Genomic DNA, 20802 nt, shown 5'->3' on the forward strand with positions numbered 1-20802 from the left:
TATTTTCCATGTCAATCAAACACACTCTAATTTCCCATCAAATCGAAATTTTTCCAAAGTCAATGTTCCACATTCAAACCCGTTGAAATACATGGTTTCCTACCCTATCATTTTTCCCTGGAATCCCGACAGCTCAAGTAATTTACACACATCAAAAATTAAATAAGGTCTTAATATTCCAATCTACAAATTTCTATAACAAGCACTCCATCCTCCTAAAATTTTACCTCCAGATTTCCAAATTATTCGGCGATAGGTATCAATGACGATGATCACCTTTCAACCGTCGAAGAAACAATTATGATCTTAACAGTAAGATCATGCTCACATCCATAATTTCATTATCATTTGTGGTGTTTCTTGTCACCATCCTCTACATATATGCAAGATATGTCCTTCGCCGCCAAGCACGGCGTCAGGCCACCTTGCGTCACCTAGGCTTCATTACTCGTTTCACGTTCTTGTAAATTTTCAAACAGTATTGTCGTTGTTGTTGATGATGAGTACAATTATGTTGTGTTTATTAAAAATCTATTGACTCATAACCAAGAAATTTCATTCACTAATTTCCCATCAAATCGAAATTTTTCCAAAGTCAATGTTCCACATTCAAACCCGTTGAAATACATGGTTTCCTACCCTATCATTTTTCCCTGGAATCCCGACAGCTCAAGTAATTTACACACATCAAAAATTAAATAAGGTCTTAATATTCCAATCTACAAATTTCTATAACAAGCACTCCATCCTCCTAAAATTTTACCTCCCGATTTCCAAATTATTCGGCAATGGGTATCAATGACGATGATCACCCTTTCAACCGTCGAAAAAACAATTATGATCTTAACAGTAAGATCATGCTCACATCCATAATTTCATTATCATTTGTGGTGTTTCTTTTCACCATCCTCTACATATATGCAAGATATGTCCTTCGCCGCCAAGCACGGCGTCAGGCCACCTTGCGTCACCTAGGCTTCATTACAAGCGCCGCCAATATCCAGTCGATGGAGCTACCAAAGACCGGCCTCGACCCATCTGTCATGGCGTCGTTGCCCATATTTGTGTTCAAGCAAACAAATGGAAATAGTAGTGATGAAATGGGGTCAAGTTCAATGGAGTGTTCAGTTTGTTTGAGCATGCTAGAAGATGGTGAAATGGCTAGGACCTTGCCAAATTGTAAGCACACTTTCCATGCTGAGTGCATTGACAAATGGTTTGGATCAAACTCAACCTGCCCCATTTGCCGGGCAGAGGCCGAACCCCGGCTGTGGCGGAGCCACGGGAGGGCATGGCCGGTGCCACCGGAGCCCGCCTTCTGCTCCGCCACTCCATGGTGGTAACTCTATGATTATGACAACCACGGAAGGGACATCAGATGGTGGAATTTTATCCACAGCTAAAATTGTTGGATCAAGTTCAAGAGTAGAGAAAGATCATCTCGAAGAATCCAATCCTGTGGTCAAGAAGATGGATTACCAGATATTGAGAGGCAATAATTATAATATATCAAGGTACAAACATCCATATAGCATTTGATACTTCATATATTGTTTCCATTTGTATCCAATTCACAGAATGAGAGATTAGACATATAGAGGCGAATTCTCGATTCCAGGGGATGTCACTCCATAAGATTCGACAGTAAAATATATAAAATTTGACATCAATGTGATCATATGCTATAGTATTCATGTTTACCAAAGGAAAAGAGCGTTTTTTTTTTTTTTTTTTTTTTTTTCCGGTTAAAATTTTTTTTTTTTTTTTAAAAGATTCTGGGCTTTTCTTTAGTTGGGCCTTTAAAAAAAATCAATGGCCTCGATAAATCATTATTTTATACGTATAACATAACCAATAAATTTTATGTTTAAACCTTGTATTATTTTATATTTAGATTAATTTATTAATGTAATAATTTTATATTTAAAATTTTTGAATTTATATAATTGAATTTTGTGGTCAATATATTTATTTTAAACTTGTTTAATATATGTTATATTTTTTTGCCACTAAAATAATGTTTTATAACCAAATCAAACTGCAAAAGATGATTTAATTTGAACCAAAAAAAAAAGATTTAGTTTGATTTGAAATTTTGTCAAACTTTTTAGAATGATTTGATTTAAATATAATTCAATAATTGTCCAACTCTCTACCTACTTAGTACTATTAAATTATTTAGAGAAAATTTCACAAAATGTCCATTTTTACCTATTCATTTGCAAAAATGTCCACCATTGCAAAAATATTTAATTTGGAAGAATTTAGACCAAAATACCTTTATTAACAATTTATAATTCCACACTAAGACAAAAAATGGACATTTTTGCTATATTGTTATCGGCCAATAAAATTTTGATACATAACCTGCCATATTTATTTCAAAAAGTATACATGTCAAATCACAATAAATGCTATGTTTTTCATTGATTCAGAAATGTCAAGAATAACATTTTTAAATGTAGAGAAATATCATGTTCAAAATAAAATGTCATTCTAGACAAATGAAACGGTGTTCAAATGTCGAGAATGACATATGAAATGTCGAAAAATATTATTTTAATGTAACTTCTCATGAAAGTCACTTCCCAAAATTCGTGACAAATTGATAAACAAATTAAATGTCGAGAATACCATTTCAAAATGTAACTTTTCATTAAGGGCATGATAGACAAATTAACACTAAATTTAAATGAGTAGACACTTTTCAACTCATACCCTTAAAATTGAACATTCTTGAAAATGTCCCAATTATTTATTGGGATTACATATTATGAGAAAAAAAGTACAAGAATTTTTTTTTCCTTTAAATCAAATTCTGAAAAATATATTTTCTCTTCAAAGGTGGCAAGGGAGTTTGGACCATTGTAAGATGAATATTTAGCTGCCAGATGTCCATTGTCCATGTTTTTATGGAATAAATTGGAATATAATATATATTAAGTTCGATTACTATGTAGTTCAGTTGGATTATGGACTGGTTTGATAGAAATTATTTAAAAATAATAAGTTATTGAATAGTATTTTTTGAAAAATATGTGGTTAAAATTTTATTGGTTTGTGTGTAAAATATTATATTGTGTGAATGCCTGATGGAGAATGATAACATAACAAACAATTTAAATTTTTAAAGGATGAATATTTCATATTAAGTCTCTATTTGGTAAAAATTAAAATCAAGATTTTAATCTAAGTTAAAATCAACAAATAATTTTTGTGTGATGGAGAATGATAATATATCAAATAATTTAAATTTTTAAAGAATGAATATTTCATATTAAGTCTCTATTTGGTAAAAATTAAAATCAAGATTTTAATCTAAGTTAAAATCAAGATTTTAATCATCAACAAATAATTTTAAACACACATTAATTTAAAATCAACAAATAATTTTAACCACGTATTTTATGAGATCAACAACATTTAACTATATATTCTATTAATTTTTTTATCAAAATCTACTAAAAATCTGATTTTAATCATCACCAAACATGAGTTAAATCTATTAAGTTGGACGGAATTAAAAAAATAACACTAGACTGCTGCACCAAAGGAAGCTAACCATTGGCCCATCGATCGTTTTCAGCATCCGTTTTAATTTGGGAACATGCTTACTTGTACTGGACGTAGCATGTTGTTTGTAGAAAATCTGCAAGCGTACGGGAACGTTGTACAAGTAATAAATTTTGTGAGTTAAAAGTATCATTCCCACGAGATATAAGGTCTAATTTGTATTTCAAAAACTACTGCTAAATTCGAGAGGTGGTGATTTCAAGAGAGTTGTGATTTATATGTTCCCTAGACTGGTCTTAAACTAACAAAGCAAATAAACTATTTATTTTTATGCGAATGTTTGTATTGGAATCGTGAATCCTTCTATTACCATTTAATTCAACTCTTAATTCATAATTTAGTAAATTCATATATTCAAGACAATCGATAATTCACTTTTATTCAATATTCTTTCTCAAGACATTAAACTTATATTTAACACGACCCGATCCTATTCCTAATCCGAATTTAGATGAAAAACATGCATTGATTCACAAGATTTATCACACATGATTGCACATGTCATAAATATTATTCATAATACCTATTGTCCATGTGTTGATTTTACTGTGTTCTAAACTTATTGTGAGTATTCCTACAGTTCAACTAGCAACTTACTATCTAATTGGTGATCAAACAATCAAATAATTCAATGAAAATGTAAACCAATCATGAAATACTAAATTAATTGTTTTTAATTAAAATTAACAAATAATGGGGTTCATCATTCATCCAATACAATGAAAAACTTAGCGAACCATCCTAATTATTAAATTATATAAGAATTAATGAGAAGATATCACCTGTATCGAAGAAATATGGAAGAAAGTAGAGAAATCCACTTTTCTTGAATGAAATCTAGATTTTGGATAGATAATATTTAAGAATATTGCACAATTCCCTTCATGGTGATGATGTAGCATCGTTCTTTGCCCCAAAATATGTTGAATCTATGAATTTTTAGGTCTGAAGGAGGTTCCTCGTGATATGGGCGTGTTCTCCTATTTATATAATGCCAAGGGACCCTTTACCAAAATAAAATAAGAAACCTAAATTCTTTCGCGTTTAACATTAAGGCGCGCTCCTAGTGTAATCTAGGACGCGCACCTGGGAGCCTTGGGTTGCCTCAGTCGCCTCCTTTTTGGTGGGGGCGTGTGCCCTTCTACTGCAAGCAATGGCGTGCACCTCGACTAACTTCTAACAATTGAATAGTTTTCAGTATTTTTGTCATAACTTTTTCCCCCGATATTCAATTGAAGTGATTCAAAGTACATTGAAAAACTTACTCAAACGGATACAATTCTTCTTGAGATATCATTTTTCCAATTTGAAAGTTTGCTATGCCAAAATTGGGTCTCAATATGAGACTAAAAATTCGAAGCATAACTTTTTCAGTTGAAAGTTGATATATGATAATATTTTGACTATAATTCATCTCCTTGACTTCTTTTCTCATCTAATTGACCCCGGGCACTCTCAAATCTTCATTGTGAATTTCGAAATAACTTTTGAGAATTTACATTTTAGTCCCCAAACTTTGAATTTGCTTCATTTTACCCCCACCCCCTTTCCACTCTTTATTCCAATTCTTATTTGAAACATGAATTTTTCCTAATAAAAATAATAAATAACAAATTAGGTACTAATCCGTCTAAAGAATAATAAAATATCATCATTTAAAATCTCAAATAAGTATAGAAACTACACTTATCACATGTCACTCGTTCTGAAGAATGTGTAGTTAAAAATAAGAAAAAAATTATGAATCAAAAAAATGTGTGGCTAAAAAATGAATTTGTGAAAAAGTAATTTTGAAAAATTAAACAACGACTTAACATGAAAATTTTAGTGCATTTTCATATTCTTATTAAAAAGTTTGCATTTTCATCCCATTACTAATTTGATCATGACTGGTTTAAAAGTTTAGCAGAATCAGATACCAAACAAATGCATCGTGAAATTAACGAGAACAATGATCACGTCCATGATATGTTAATTCTATTTAAAAATTTATCTTTTTTAACTAATTAGAGTTGTTTTAGAACCTAAGTTTCGCGTTATTTTTATTAAAAAGTAACATTTAAGCAAAATTAAACACGCATTTTTAGGTGTATACTTTAACTTGGATTGTTTAGTTTTTTACTCATAGTTAAATTGCCTGAGAAATTTATGAATTAGATTTTCTCTATTTACAAAATTAATGTAAATGCATTCCCATATGAGTAATCAGGAAAGTAAGAACTTACGGTAAAAAACGACACATGATATTTCTTATGATCAATTCTTCGTCTAACTCTAATACCAAGTTAAACCACTTTAAGTGAAGAGAGGTTAATCACTTGTATTCCCTTAAAATTTCTCTTCAACTACCGCATTCGAGCCTCTTAAATGATTATGAATAAACTATAGAAAAGGAAAAACACTATGGGACTTTGCTAAATTGTGCGCTTGCCCTTTCACAAGAGTGATGTGATATCAATTGATGATATCAAAAGGAAGGGTTGGCCAAAACAAAGAGTCTACGGCAGTTACTAAACATCGAGCAATGAACCGAACATGGTAGAAAAGAAATTATGTAGCCAATCCCAAGAAGCTGTGGAATTTATACTAATAACTGAAGGTGGGGAGGGAGATGGCCAGCCCATCCATTAGAACAATAAAACAAACAGAAACAAAGACTACTTTAAACCATAGCATCATAAGAAAAATAACTTGCTGCAGCAACAGTAGCATCACGAAACTCAGCATCAACCTCAACCAATAAAAAAACACTTGAGAAGAATAACTAAAATTACACAACGATCGAAATGTGGTCTTCTGAAATTTTTGAGAAGCACTAGTAATGATATTGAACCAAAAAAGTTGTCATGTATGTACATGTTTACAATAAACTTCAAAATTAACATGGATAACATCAAACCTCAGGGAGCAAGATGCAGAAGTCATCTCAATTTGCGATGTTAAAAAGCATGTCGGGAAAATAGTTTCTCAATTTGAAGTGTGAGAAAAAGAAAACCCAAGATTGAGATGCAGAGTGCAGTAAGCATAATCACAATCATTGTCTCAAATGAAATATATGGACTCAAAAAGTAGACAACTGCAATTGAAATGCTCTGCCAAAGATTAAGTTGCGCAAATGCTCCCTCCTGCAACCAGAACTCAGGTATAAGACTCCAAGCACCAATTTAAGATACACTAATATAATAATATTACTAGAGAAGCCAAGCAAGCAAGTGGATTATACTCAATTTTTTAAGCTATAACGAGAGACAACATCATGTTGTACATAATTTGTACGCAGTACTGTACCGTAGTAGACGGTGCGTAGTCCAAGATTTTAGTTTCTTTTTCTTTCTTAGTATTGTCTAGTGTTTTCTAATAACATACCACTTTTGTTTGCAACTGAAACCAAAACAGTGTGTTAAAGTTTACAGCATTATGCAAAACATTGTAAATTTGCTTAAACGTTGAACATCTAGTTAATTTTAGCATTGAAAAAAATGGCAGAGTGGAGAAAATTTTACCAGGTCGTGCTTGAAGAGAATTCCAAGAAAAGCACATAGCTGCGTGTTCAGTACACCATTACCTATGCCCCACATGCCTCCAATGAGAAGTAGGTATAATGTACTGAGCAGTCCACTGGAGATACTAAATAAATGAGACGAGAAATTACTAAAATGATAATTTGATAGGCTTAAAATTATTTAAATAACTTAGCACTCTGGGTTCTCCAAGAGTATGAAAGTTGATAGGAGGGTCAACCTGTAGTTCAGCAGGAGCAAACACAAGACAATGGCCTGAATGAAAGCTCCAAGAGAAACTATTATTGTAATTGATAAGAGACCTGAGGTAAATCGACCAGCTGCAACTGAACACTAAGACAATTCCAAAGAGTAAAGAAGCCGGCCCAGTATTAGAATATGTGTGGCTAAGATTAAAAGTAACTGAAGTTACTATTTAAGTAATTTTTTGCCACTATACATGTTTGGACAGTTTCTTTTTCTTACTTATTGAGTAAAAAAGTACTTATTTGTAAAGTAACTATACCCTACTGTCAAATAAGGAACTTATTTCCTCATTCAACCATTAGAACTTGGTTATCTGCTTGCAAATAGACTTCACTTAAGCTTAATCAAACACACTCTGATACGTGTCTCCATGCAAATAATTTTGTTAAGGCACCAGATTGAAGTGGAGGCTGGAAGTGGAAGCTGGGAGTGGAAATGTGGGTGTATTTGTCCACCATTCACAAAGCCAGCCATGTAACCAAGCATACAAATGATTCCAATGTTTGTGGTTATCTTCTAAAGTCAACACGTGGGATAGTGGTGTGGACTCAGTCAGTTTGTTTGTTCCATTTAATATAGCCATGAAGTTTAGCTTAGTGGGTTGTTTGTTTCCTAATTGTTAGTGGGTTGTTGTTTGTTTCCTAATATTAGCATAGTTTATTTCTTCCAACTGTGTAAGACTATTATAAATAGTCAGTAGCATTGTTAATAAAGGCAAGCAGCTAAAAACCCAGAAATCTTCTATTGTTATTCTTCTTCTTCTCAGTTAATCCTCTTATTATTCTTCTTCTTCTTATCTGTTAAAATTCCAACCATATCACACTCTTAGTAGAAGCAGGTCATTACACTGGAAGACACTCCTTTCAAAGCAGCCCACAACTTCCAAATGTGGTACTACCAAATTCAATGCCATATATGATATAATGAATATGCCGTCCATAACACCAGAAAATCAAATATAGCGAACATGAAGAAATTGCATATATAATTTTGTGATCAGTAAAACATGAGCAAATAATAGACAAACTTACCATTCGAAACCTCCTATAATACAGGACGGGCATATCAGCCCAATAATAATTGCTAAAGAAGGCAGTAGCAGAACAAATACTTGTAAGGATAGCTCATGAGTTATTCAACTCATCAGATTTTCAACTCCAACCCAGTCAGGTGAACAAAAAGAGAAAATACTTGATTTGCTAGATCAGGATTTATATAAAACATGTTGAACAACCTCATCCAAAAGCTTTAGCTTAGATAGGAGAAACTTATTTATTTAGATTGTCTTCACAAACCCCTTCACAAAAAGTTAGATATATATATATTTTTTTTACTAATGACCCAACACTTGTACAATTTTTATAAACAGGTGTGGCCAGACTTGAACACAGGACATGTAACTATTCTAATACCGCATTAAACTATCTCATCTAAAAGCTTAATTTTAAAGAGGACAAATTCATTTATTTTAATTAGGAAAAATTGCAATAGCGTTTCCTAACCTCTTCAATTTTTGCAAACTTTACTCTAACTATTAATTTGTGCCAGCAACGGTCACTCATCTTTCAAAGATATGCACCTGGAATCCAAATAGATAAATCTGTCCACTTCTCATTAGTTGACCAAAAAAATTATTTTGACCATATTTTAACTATTTTTAAAGCGGCAAAATGATAACTTTAGAATTATCATATTAAATGAATAAACAAAAAAATCATAAAAAAAATAAAAGACCCAAAAAAAGGTAAACGGAGGCAAACAGATAAGGCTAGGTACTTTTGAATCTGTTGAAGAGAGGCTTCTCGATTAGGATTCTGGTTTTTGAACATCATCTTTGCTTTCTTTTGAATTCGTCAAATCATTGCTGGGTGGTTGTGGCAGTTTGATACATGACCAGATCTGTGAGATGGGTTGCTATAGTGTATGATGGTGGTTGCAGTTTATTAGAGTGAATCTGTACCAGATGTATCAACAAATTGCATCAGAAAGAGTTTTGTTCTGCAAATCAAGCACTCGTAATTTAGTACAGAGTGCCAAAGTTGAAGGCAATGGTTCAGAAAATGAATTCGAATGAGCAACCGTCGACAAACACCATGTCATCACCCAATTCCCCCAAAAAATGAATGAGGAGACATTGCCGACAAGCACCATGTCATCACCCTCTGATTTCTGTATTGAATTGGGTGCTGCTAGCCTGCTACCACGTATTAGCTGAATTAAATCTAGAAATTTTAATGTGGATTTTTGTAGAAACTTGCATATTTTATTAGAAGATGGATTTAGGGATGTTATTTTGGTGGTGGTTAGTACATGCGATGGTTCTTTCGAGGCAGCGACAGTTGTGGTTGTGGATTTGGTTTTGTTGGGGTGGGGTGAGAAAGAAGACGTCTTCTTCCATTTCTTTTTTTCCAATTTTTGATTTAATATATTTAAGTATTTATAATAAAAAAATGTAAAGTTACCATTTTGCCCCTCCAAAAATAGTTGCAGTTTATTAGACTATCGATGCATGTTTTTAGGGTAAAACCGTCCCCCCACCCCCTCACAAACACGCGGGCCCCGCGTGTATTTAATAATTTCGAGTCGTGGTTCCCCCCTTGATGATGTGAGTGGGGTGTAAATGATTATGTACATGTAACACGATCCATGTTTTTAAAAGGTTAGGGACCATTGTTAGCACAAATTAAAGGTTATGGTAAGGTCTGTAAAAATAGAAAAAGTTAGGGACTGTTGCTGCAATTTTCCCTTCAAATTATGTCTTCAAGACAAATGTCTTCTTTGTCAGAATCTGAAAGTCACAACTGCTTTGTTTTACACTTTTGTACTTACAATGGTATCAAAGACCCCATAAACAGCCATGGCACCGCCAACACCACGCTCGCCAAGTGCAGGCTTGATAAGATATTTGGTATACTCTGCCCTGTAATGGAAAAAATAAAAAAATCATATTCTGTTGAAGAAACAGATTAGATAATAACGAGCCGCCCACAAGCTGATACCTATACAAAATGAGAAAGCATTTGCATCATAACATACTGGGAACCTTACCATACAAATGCTTGTTGTAAGCCTGAATATGCTTGAAGGGGGATGACCAAGAGGATTCTAATGTCGAGTAATAGAGCCAAAATAGTCTTCGAAAGAGATGCCACTGAAGAGAAAGTGGCAGAAGAATCTTGCAGTTCTTCCTTCTTATCATTTCTTTTACTCAAGAAGCACATAAGAATTGAACCTATGGTCGAGCTACAGAGAAACATAACAAAAAGCAAAGTTGTGCCTGTGGTTTCCCCTCCCTATGGATAAACTACTGTTAGTAACTTCAAATATATATATATATATAAAGCTGAACAGTACTGAATTCTTAACTTCCACTCGCCAGCAATCATTTCTCGGTTATGAATGAGAATTCACCACTGCACCCTCAAAAAGTGGAAAATGTTGAGCAAATCAATTTCTTTCTTTCTTTCTTTCTTTCATTTTTTTTTTTTTATGGCCTCAATTAAATCATGATCAACCCTTTTCCTTTCTTTTATTTTTTTTATTTGTTTGAACTTGTTTGGGAGTGATTTTTTCCCACAAAAAAATTGATTTTTTGACCGTTATTTCACTATTCCAGCCGTCATATTTGATTTTTTCTCACACAAGTGGATCCCACTCTTCTCCTAACGTTCAAAAAATCAATTTTCAAAATCACTCTCAAACAGACTCTATATTAGGTGTCCATAATTGCAAGTTTTAAGTCAAAGTGGATGAAAGAATAAAAGAAGGAAAGAAAACAAATTAAATTACTTTCCATTACCAAGTGCTGCCTCATAGCTCATAAAGAACCGGACAAGGCATAGGTGAAGTAATTAACACTGATTCCTGCCTCACCTCACCAGAAGTTTCTTGTATGTTGCACTTAAATTATAATTAGCATGTGATTGTTTTTTTTACAAATGTGAATTCGAAAGATTGATAACTACAATGGTAAAATCCAAATTGCAAGTACGTGTACCTTTCCATCTCTTAACAAAGCAAGAGTGATAACATTGCCAACAAGCTGCACAATTTAGTTTTAAAAAGAAATTTTTGGAAACATATTAGAAATATAAGCTAGTAGTTAGAAGGTGAAAAGTGTAACTACTAGAAGTTTCTTGCGAAAGTGATAACTCTGCACCTGGTTACATGCATACATCCCCCAAAACTGTCCATTAAATGTTCCAATCACTGCTCCTTCATGCAAGTCATTGTCATTTGCATGACTATGAGCGGTTGAAGTAAGATACGTACCCTGAGAAAATATAAAAGTTAAGGAAAAAATAACAACATTAACTGGACAAATCAATCAATATTGAGACTGAAGTACATAACGTGTTGAACCTGCGCAACCCATATTATTGAAGTCGCAAACCCAAGGAACAAAGAAGCCGGAACCATACTATACCTACAATAAGAATGAAAAATGCTACTACATTAGAAATACGAACAAATCAAACAATTAAGATTCTGAATAGTAATCACTTCGACATATTTTTAGAAGCTCAAATTAGGTTTGTTCATTTTGTAAGTTTCAAAATTCTCAAAGCTGCAAAACCCACGAGGTAAAATTGTCGTCCTACAAAAATTTACAATAGATAAAAACTTGAATAGACGTGTCAACCTATGTCCAACTAGAAAGCATGGGATGTTCTCTGATAGGTTCATAGATATTTGTACATGAGTACAAAATGTACATGTTCAACTAGGGCTTAGATTATTTAAATCAAAGTTAGCAATACTTGAAATAGTTTCATACAACTGCTTTGCATTGAACATTTATTTTGTAGGCCGAAAAGATGAAAGGTTCCGTGTTAACAACACTTGAACAAGGATATAATTATCGAACTTGGAAAAGAACCATGAAGATGGCTTTAAATGCAAAAAATTGGAATTTTTCATGGACGAGTGAAAATGTCTGCAGCCAATTCTTGAGAAGTAAAATTCAGGAGAGATGCAATGAAATGGTTCTTTCATGAATGCTCTATGAATTCCAGCAGTCTCATCTATTGTGATAATCCTTCAACTCTTTGGTTAGAGTTGGAGAAGCATTTTTCACGAAGAAATTATCCATGAATTTATGAACTCACAAGAACTATATGCAATCAACATCGGGAACAAAACTCGTTAGTTTTTTATTTTAATATGTTGAAATCCCATTGTGATAAATTAACTACACTTCCCTCAGTATCTCGCAAGTATGAAACTTAATGTGAATTATAGGTGTAGCAAGAAATAGGAAAAGTTTTCCAAACTCTACTGGGTCTTAATTATACATATGCACATATAAGGAGTAAGATTCTGGCTGTGGATCCTCTAACTAATGTTGGCAAAGCTTATTCCATTGCCCATCAAGAAGAATGTCAACCCCTTCTTCATGTTTCAAAACAAAAATCTCCTAAATCCACAGAATGTCAACCCCTTCTTCATGTTTCAAAACAAAAATCTCCTAAATCCACAGATCTCGCAACCAATAGAAAATCTCATGTGACAAAACCAGCACATCAAAATCAGCAGAGCCTTGGACAAGGATGTGGCTGACCTTATTGATCACCGTGGAAAGTATGGAAACATAAAGGCAAAATGCTTTGAGATTATTGCTTATTTAGTTTATTTAGTTTCCATAAATAAAATCTTGACAAATCAATGAGAAAATCAGGGAATTATTTTAGGGATTTCATTTCAATTGTACATATTTTATTTCCTTTCTTATAGACCTCAATAATACTATAAAAAGAACACAATACATACGTGAATATAATTTAGCACAATTGTTTTGTTCACTTGCCACAACATGAAAGGACAAAGATCATACCTCAATCTATCAAATGTGCATTTCTAGGATATGGTGGGACTCAAAAAGGATACGTCTGCTGTGATCCTACGACACGCCGCATTAGGATTTCTCATAATGTTGTCTTTTTTTAAAAACAATCTTTCTCCACTTTAGAAATTGTTGTTTCTTCCCCTGAGCTCTCTATCTTACCTGATTTCTCTATAGAATCCTCTCGGTACAAGCCATGTCCAGTTTACACTAGCAGACATGCTGCACCAATCACTGGTCCTGCACCTCCTACTAAGACGACTGTTTTCTCGAGCCTCCCTTATCCTCCACCTACGACTTCAGATCCTTCACCAAATGATCTTCCACTACAGGTCACTCTTCCCTGCACTTCTCGTGTTCTTTGACCACCAAATAGGTATGGTTTTTCCTTCCATAGCTCTATGACTGCTACCCTTAACTCAATTTACATTCCTTCCTCCTATGGACAAGCTATAGAACAAGAGTGTTGGAAACAGGTGATGAATACAGAACTTTAGGCTCTTGAGGCCAACCAAACTTATGATGATGTACCTTGTTCACAGACTGTGAAACCAATTGGAAGTAAATGAGTATATTTAGTCAAGCTTCGTTCTAATGGCTCTCTTGATCGCTATAAGGCTCGGCTGGTCGCCTTAGGTAACTGTCAAGAGTATAGAATCGACTATGATGAGATGTTTGCTTTTGTTGCTAAAATGAACGTTGTTCACCTATTGCTATCTCTTGCCGCTTCTCAGTCTTGGTCTCTACATCAAATGGCTGTAAAGAACGCATTCTTATATGGAGACCTTAAAGAAGATATTTATATGAAACTTCCATCCGGTATGCCTCTTTCCTCAGTTGACTCTATATGTAAGCGAAAACGTTCTTTTTATGGTCTTAAGCAGGCTCCTTGAGCATGGTTTGACAAGTTCCACCACCCTCGCTTGGATTTCTCCTTTACTCAGAGTCAGTATGACGCATCTTTGTTTCTTCAAAGGAGTACTGTTGGCATTGTTCTCTTATTAGTCTATGTGGACTTTATTATTATTTCTGGATCTAATCACGCCCTTATTCAGAAGCTTCAGGAGTATCTACACTCGATTTTTCATATGAAAAACCTTGGTCATCTAACTTACTTTCTTGATTTAGAGGTTTATACTGCACCCATGGTATTTTCTTGAATCAACATAAATATATTTGGGACTCGATTCAGTTGGATGATTTATCTACCGCTTTCTCTATTGACACTCCATTGGAGCTTAATGTCGATTATCGAAAAGATGAAGGCGATATTCTTCCAGATCCTACTCTTTTTCAAAAGTTGGTAGGCAATCTCATCTATCTCACTATTACACGTCCAAATATTTCCTTCGCAGTCCGTACTGTCAGCAAATTTATAGATGCCCCTCATCATCTTCATTTGGTAGCTGTCCTTCGCATTATTCACTATCTTATTAGGACTCCTCATCATGGTCTGTTCTTTCCTAGACGAACATCTCTTGCTCTTACCGCTTATAGTGATAATGACTAGACAGGGCAACCTGATTCTTGTCGTTCTACTACTGGATGGTCTATTTTTTGGGTGATGCTCTCATTTCTTAGAAATGTAAAAAACAAGATTATGTTTCTAAGTTCTCCACGAAGACTGAATACCGCGCTATGTCAATTGTATGTTCTGAAGTTGTGTGGCTATGTGGTTTTTTAGCTGAACTTGTTTTTTCCCAATCACAGCCTACACACCTTTCCATGGTGACAACACTAGTGTTATTCAAATTGCTGCTAATCCTGTGTACCATTAACGCACCAAACATATTGAGGTGGACTGTCATTATATTCGAGATGCCTATAATTCCATGATCATCACTCTTCCTCATGTTTTCAGTACTCAACAGGTTGCTCGTTTCCATCATAATTTTCTCGTAGCAAATTGATGTTTGTGGACTCACCAACATCAATTTGAGGAGGGGTATTAGAGGTTTTTTAGTTTATTTAGTTTCCATAAATAAAATCTCGACAAATCACAGAGAAAATCAGGGAATTATTTTAGGGATTTCATTCCAATTGTACATATTTTATTTCCTTTCTTATAGACCTCTGTAATACTATAAAAAGAACACAATACATATATGAATATCATTCAGCACAATTGACATTGCTACCCTCAAACTGGAATAAACATATACATTGGCCTCATAGTGCTACACCAGAAACTACTAAACTAAGGCAGCCAGATGAGCATCAAATTCATGTTGATCAAAGCTCTACTCCGTTGTCATCTAGTTCAATCCAAGTTCCTGCTCTCACAAAATAGCAATATAAGCAATTGGTTACTCTTCTTTCTACAGAATCGCTACCTTGTGCTACAAACTTAACTAATAAAAACCTTCCCTCTTGTAATTCAGTTCCTAGTACTATTTAACACCTTATATAATATATTATTGAGAAATTTTCATTTGCTGTTAAGAAAGTCGGGTTTGTTCGATCTTATGCTGATCTTTGCATATTTACGAAGCCTTATAGTTCTCATTTTACCGTGATTCTTGTGTTCGTTGATGATATCATGGTAGGTGCCAATGATTATCCATCTATCACGGTATTGTTGTTGTTGATCTATTGTTTCCTCTTATTTCCAAGTTATTTACACCACAGTACAGTCACAAAGTAATGAGAATAGAAGCAATTCTTTCATAATTTGACAATATAAACAATGACCGAATGGCAACAATTCCATGAACCCCTAAATTATGTCAATGGGTTCATTTCACAAATGGTTACTGAACTTACGCGAAAAATACAAAACGGTCATTGAAGTTTAGAACTTTCAATAACGGTCACTTAAGTTTCGGGGGCTTTCAGAAACGTTCACTGAAATTTAAAAACTTTCAGAAACGGTCAGTGAAATTTAAAAACTAGTAGAAACGGTCACGAAAATTTAAAAACACTTTTTCAATTTTTTGGGCTACTTTTGCTCGCAACTTTTCGGCCACTTCCGACCACCAAAACCATCAGATTTTGATATCGTTGGAAAGCACAATGCCTTCTTCAATTATCACCCAAAAACTTCCCCAAACTCCAAAGCATTCGGCCCGAATAAACCCACAAATTCAGCTACCCAAAAAGGCGAAAATCTGGGCAGATATTTCCGACAACTTTCCGGTAACTTCTAACCACCAATACCACTGGATTTTGATACCGTTGGAAAGCCCACAATATCCTCTTCAATTGCCACCAAAATTTTCCCCCAAACTCCAAAGGATTCGGCCGGAATAAATCCACAAAATTGGCTACCCGAAAAGGCGAAAATGTAGGCAGATTTTTCATTTTTTTGCGGCAACTTTCGACCACCAAGACTGTCGGATTTTGATACCGTTGGAAAGCCCACAATCTCCTCTTCAATTATAACCCAAAATCTACCCATAACTCGAAAGGATTTGGCCAGAATAAACGCACAAAGTCAGCATCCCGAATCTAGGTAGATTTTCACCTTTTTGGGTAGCTGAATTTGTGGGTTTATTTTAGCCAAATCCTTTAGAGTTTGGGGGAGATTTTGGATGGTAATTGAAGAGTACATTGTGCACTTTCCAACTGTATCAAAATCTGGCGGTCTTGGTGGTCGGAATTTGTTGGAAAATCGCCGCAAAAGTAGCCCAAAAACAAAAAATCTGAAAATCTATCCAAATTTTCAAATTTTTTGGGCAACTTTTGCAGCCATTTTCCGGTCGAATCCCTTGGAGTTACGGGAATATTTTGGGTCTTAATTGAAGAGAACATTATGGACTTTCCAACGGTATCAAAATTCGACGGTATCGGTGGTCGGAATTGGCGAAAAAGTTGTCGCAAAAGTAGTCCGAAAAACTAAAAAAGTGTTTTTAAACTTTAGTAGTGACCGTTTCTGCAAGTTTTTAAACATCAGTGACATTTTTTAAAGCGCCCCGAAACATAAGTGACCGTTACTGGAAGTTTTAAACTTCAATGACCGTTTTGTAATTTTCTCGAAATTTCATTGATCATCTGTGAAATTAACCCTTATGTCAATAGTGGAAGCAAAAGTGAAGAGTAACGACAAAACTGCATACCAAGTAGGCATCAAATTTGCAGCAATGAACAGCCAAAATCCAGTGGAACCAAAAATCAAAGCATTCTTTGTCCCAAGCTGCCTCACCACCACTGAAGCAACAACCGAAAAAACTGCAAATGATACATACAATATCCCCAGTGATATGGTACCCAAATCTCCTTCCTAAGAAACCTCAAGAAAAAATTATTAGAAATAATTAGCAAAGTCCCTTGTGAGGAAGTGAATTGCAACCAAAAACGGCGGAAACTATTGTCTGAGCTCGTCAGTTCTCCAACACAGGTAAAAAATCACAAATAAAACTCACTAAGATACATCTTTCAATTCAAATGAACCATCAAAAATGAAAAACTATTAAGATAATCTGATATCATGAAATATGAAAGCTCACAGTATTGATGGTACTTTCTAAGTTTTGGACAGCATTATAAGCCAAGAAAATCAGAATGAAAGCCCAGCAGAGAATATGAACATCTCTTTTGTGATTCAAAGTATTAGATGGAGATGAGCTTTCAACAACCAGTGATATTTCTTCATCCATGGCCACTGACTGACTGTACACACTCCAGTCAGAGAGTGCTCGCCAGCGAGATTTATGAGAAGACCGGGGGACTAGCTTTTGAATCCATCAAGGGAAAATAAATCAATAAATAGTAAAATGTCAATAATGTACAACTAGTTCAATAATGGACACATAATTAAAATAGTATTTAAGTATATTTAAATTGTTTGGGTCTGTGTCATTAAAGTTGGAGTTTCAAATCAAATCAAACCAGAAAAAGTGATTTGAATTTTTTCAATTCGGGTGTACAATAATGTAGCTCTAAAAAATCGTTCAAAATACATATATCATATCCAATAGGCTGAACGTAGACGAAAATATAAATGTCAATTATAATTATCTTTAATTCAATTTCAAGTAGGTTCCTATAGTTTGAGTATGAGCTTGTTGGTGATGAATAATAATAGGAGTAATTTCTGCCATGAAAACATTCCTAAGTTTTATCAGTTGATACTAGAGGAACGAATAATCATGGGACACGACGGGCAAAGCAAATAATTATTATTTTCTCTAGACAACATACTAAACAATTATTTGCAAATGATTTCAAATAGTTCAATATCCATATGGAAACATTACAGAAATTTAAATCTTTCAAAATTCCATGACAAGTCAAACATTATAATTTAAAAAGAAACATTCCCAGACTCTGCAAAATCAAGGATGATAGCGAAAGAAAATGCCTATAAAAATTATTTAAACCACACTGTAGCAGCCAAAATCTTCAAAATCAATAAATCATCAGACTCAACGATCGCGAGTCCTGGAGGATGACCAAGTGGATGTCGACTTTGGGGGACCACCACCAAAGGAAGTACTACGATCATCACGCCACCTGTCACCAGGTTGAGATGGACGATCGTCCTTCCTGATACTACCACCACTGGCCCACCGATCATTTTCCGCAGGCCGGGCCTGGGCCCCACCACCTTCTGCAGACATACGTTTGAACCTGGGCACATACTTATCTGGAGTTGGAGCAGCTGCAGCTGAAGTAGGAGCAGTAGCAGGGGGTGCTGCCTCCACTGGACGTGGCATGGCAGACAAGTCGGCAACCCTTGATGGCCCGGTACTTGATCTCCCCAAAAGCGCCTCTCTCCTCCGCTGTTCTTTCTCCTCCAGTTCCCTCTCACGTTGCCTCTGCTTTTCAGCAATCTCATCCAACTTGGCTTTACGCTCAGCCTCCTCTCTCTTCCGCCTCTCCATCTCTGCAAAATCCAACCGTCCAGAAGCAAATGTTACATTATGCATCATCAGTGCAAACTATGGTTATAAACATGCAAAGGTCATCAGGATATGTATTCTTGTGTACTCAAAATATGACAAAGTCCAAATACCATAAACTGTTCAATTCTTGAAATATCATAATTTTGATTTTTAGTCTAGGAGAAAAGAAATTAAGCAAATGAAGACCATGGGCTCCAACATAGGACGCAAACTCCAAACCCACTAGATCTCTTTGACAGGTGGAGGAGTGCAGGAAAAAGAAGCATGGATAAGTTTGTCAGAAACATCTATTTATGTGATGGAAAGGAAGTTAAACATAAACCAGGGGGCAGAGAATAATCGGAAGCATTAGTGCAGAAAGTATCTCCTGAAATAATCAAAAAGCAACCAAAAAATATGGAAACAGAGTAAATTATAGGTCCTAAGCAACGACTAGGGGCTTGTATGTTCGGAGAAAATAAGCAAGTATATCTGTATTGTTTAAGCTCGTTTGACAGCTTTGGGAATTGTTGCTTTTAAGAGATATGATGGTGACATTCTAATGAAAGAGGAGAATCCTGCATATCAAAAATATTCATACGAAAAAATACTGAATGTTAGAAACAATAGTAAGTCCAGACTTAGATGAGGTAGGAGAATGTCAGATCGTGCAACAAAATTTATAGCATTTCGCTAAATCTGATTAGGCATGCCTATTAACCAAAATCAAATCCCTACAATTGTATTTGGAATTCAAATAGGAAAATGTACCTTCATGCTTCCGTGCTTCTTCCTCTTCATGCAATCTTATTTGTCTCTCCTCCTCACATCTCAGGTAATACAAAGATTTCCTCTTAGCCTCTCTTTCCTGTTTCCTTGATTGAATAATTTGGTTGATCCTCTCCTCTCTCTCCGTCTCAAGTCTGTTAAATTCAGCCTCCCTACGACTAACCACTCTCTCATGGAACAAACTCTGTACAAATAGGTTCAAGAAGTTAACTAAGACTTACCTAAGAATGCTGCTATGCAAAAAAAAAAATTGTACTAAGTAGTTAACCTGCTTAAAAAGCATTAAAAAATGAAAAGGAAATACATATTACACGCAAGTTACCAAGTAGAAAACAACAAGTATGAGTCCATAAATAAAAAAATAGTAGGATCCAACTCCCAAGTACAAAATATTTATCACGCGCTTTTCTCAATCTTCAAGGTAGATTGTCACTGTATATTCTGCACTTCAGATTCTTTATGTCAAGTTTCAAGTATGCATAATTTCCATAGCTGCATTTGTATAAATCAAGTGTAAAGAGAAAATTTGGAAGTTTTACCACAGTTACACGACCCAAGTGCAACAAAGCAATTGAATGTCGGTAGATAGTAACCTCAAGAAAAAACTCCCAGTCAAATTATTGATTTGAGGTTGCCTTTAGAACTAAGGATTTAGGTCGGGATCACTTGGAAGGAACATTTTCAAACTGCCCGTGCTTATAAGATGAATCTCTCTACAGTTGACGAATTATTCAACTATTTTATACATAACATTCATTGAGGTTTAAAACATTTTTCTGCTAGAAAGATTTTTCACTCAATTCGGAACTCAAATTTGGCCAGCCCCAAATTGAACTTAACATAAAGCAAGATTTTCCAACTTCGGACTTCTATTTGATCTCTGGTTGGATTCAATTTAGACTAGACCAGGTTACAATTCTCCACCACGAGCACCTTACCCAGCCTCACAGGCTGAGCAATGCTGTTTTTTCACATTAGAAAAATATCTTGACAAGTTGGCAACTAGAAT

At 34.7% G+C, this 20802-nt stretch overlaps 2 protein-coding genes and 1 pseudogene across 3 annotated transcripts in view; 1 reads left to right on the forward strand and 2 right to left on the reverse strand.

Moving 5' to 3' along the window:
• Positions 1 to 555: 555 nt before the first annotated feature.
• Positions 556 to 1518, forward strand: LOC111385138 (annotated as a pseudogene).
• Positions 1519 to 6313: 4795 nt separating this feature from the next.
• Positions 6314 to 17871, reverse strand: LOC111385140 (UNC93-like protein 3). Of its 2 annotated transcripts, none has more exons than XM_023009517.1 (10): positions 17628 to 17871; positions 17238 to 17401; positions 11703 to 11766; positions 11500 to 11613; positions 11338 to 11382; positions 10389 to 10633; positions 10170 to 10260; positions 7315 to 7427; positions 7077 to 7191; positions 6314 to 6698 (listed from the first exon to the last, which is right to left on the reverse strand). In XM_023009517.1, exons 1-10 carry the CDS (start codon positions 17775 to 17777, stop codon positions 6513 to 6515), a joined length of 1287 nt encoding a protein of 428 aa, XP_022865285.1. In that variant the 5' UTR covers positions 17778 to 17871; the 3' UTR covers positions 6314 to 6512. The 2 variants fall into 2 exon arrangements, with proteins under 2 accessions (XP_022865285.1, XP_022865284.1); XM_023009516.1 differs by having other exon boundaries at positions 7077 to 7200; positions 17628 to 17869.
• Positions 17872 to 18321: 450 nt separating this feature from the next.
• The window catches only part of LOC111385122 (eukaryotic translation initiation factor 3 subunit A-like), a 10597-nt gene continuing 8116 nt past the window's right edge, over positions 18322 to 20802 (reverse strand). The window contains exons 4-6 of the mRNA XM_023009494.1: positions 20227 to 20285; positions 19776 to 20009; positions 18322 to 19006 (exon numbers count right to left, since the gene is read on the reverse strand). Coding sequence (XP_022865262.1) covers positions 18546 to 19006; positions 19776 to 20009; positions 20227 to 20285 — 754 coding nt within the window. The 3' untranslated portion in view covers positions 18322 to 18545. The remainder of the gene's footprint in view (positions 19007 to 19775; positions 20010 to 20226; positions 20286 to 20802) is intronic.

The sequence above is a fragment of the Olea europaea genome, unplaced genomic scaffold (genome assembly GCF_002742605.1).
Source record: "Olea europaea var. sylvestris unplaced genomic scaffold, O_europaea_v1 scaffold309, whole genome shotgun sequence".
Classification (NCBI taxonomy): Eukaryota; Viridiplantae; Streptophyta; class Magnoliopsida; order Lamiales; family Oleaceae; genus Olea; species Olea europaea.

Coding starts and splice junctions, on each gene's coding strand:
- LOC111385140 (XM_023009516.1), bottom strand. CDS start 17,777: ATGGATGAAGAAATATCACTGGTTGTTGAAAGCTCATCTCCATCTAAT. Junction 11,383..11,499: donor GGATGTATGCATGTAACCAG/GTGCAGAGTTAT, acceptor TAAATTGTGCAG/CTTGTTGGCAATGTTATCAC. Junction 7,201..7,314: donor TTGCTCCTGCTGAACTACAG/GTTGACCCTCCT, acceptor TCATTTATTTAG/TATCTCCAGTGGACTGCTCA.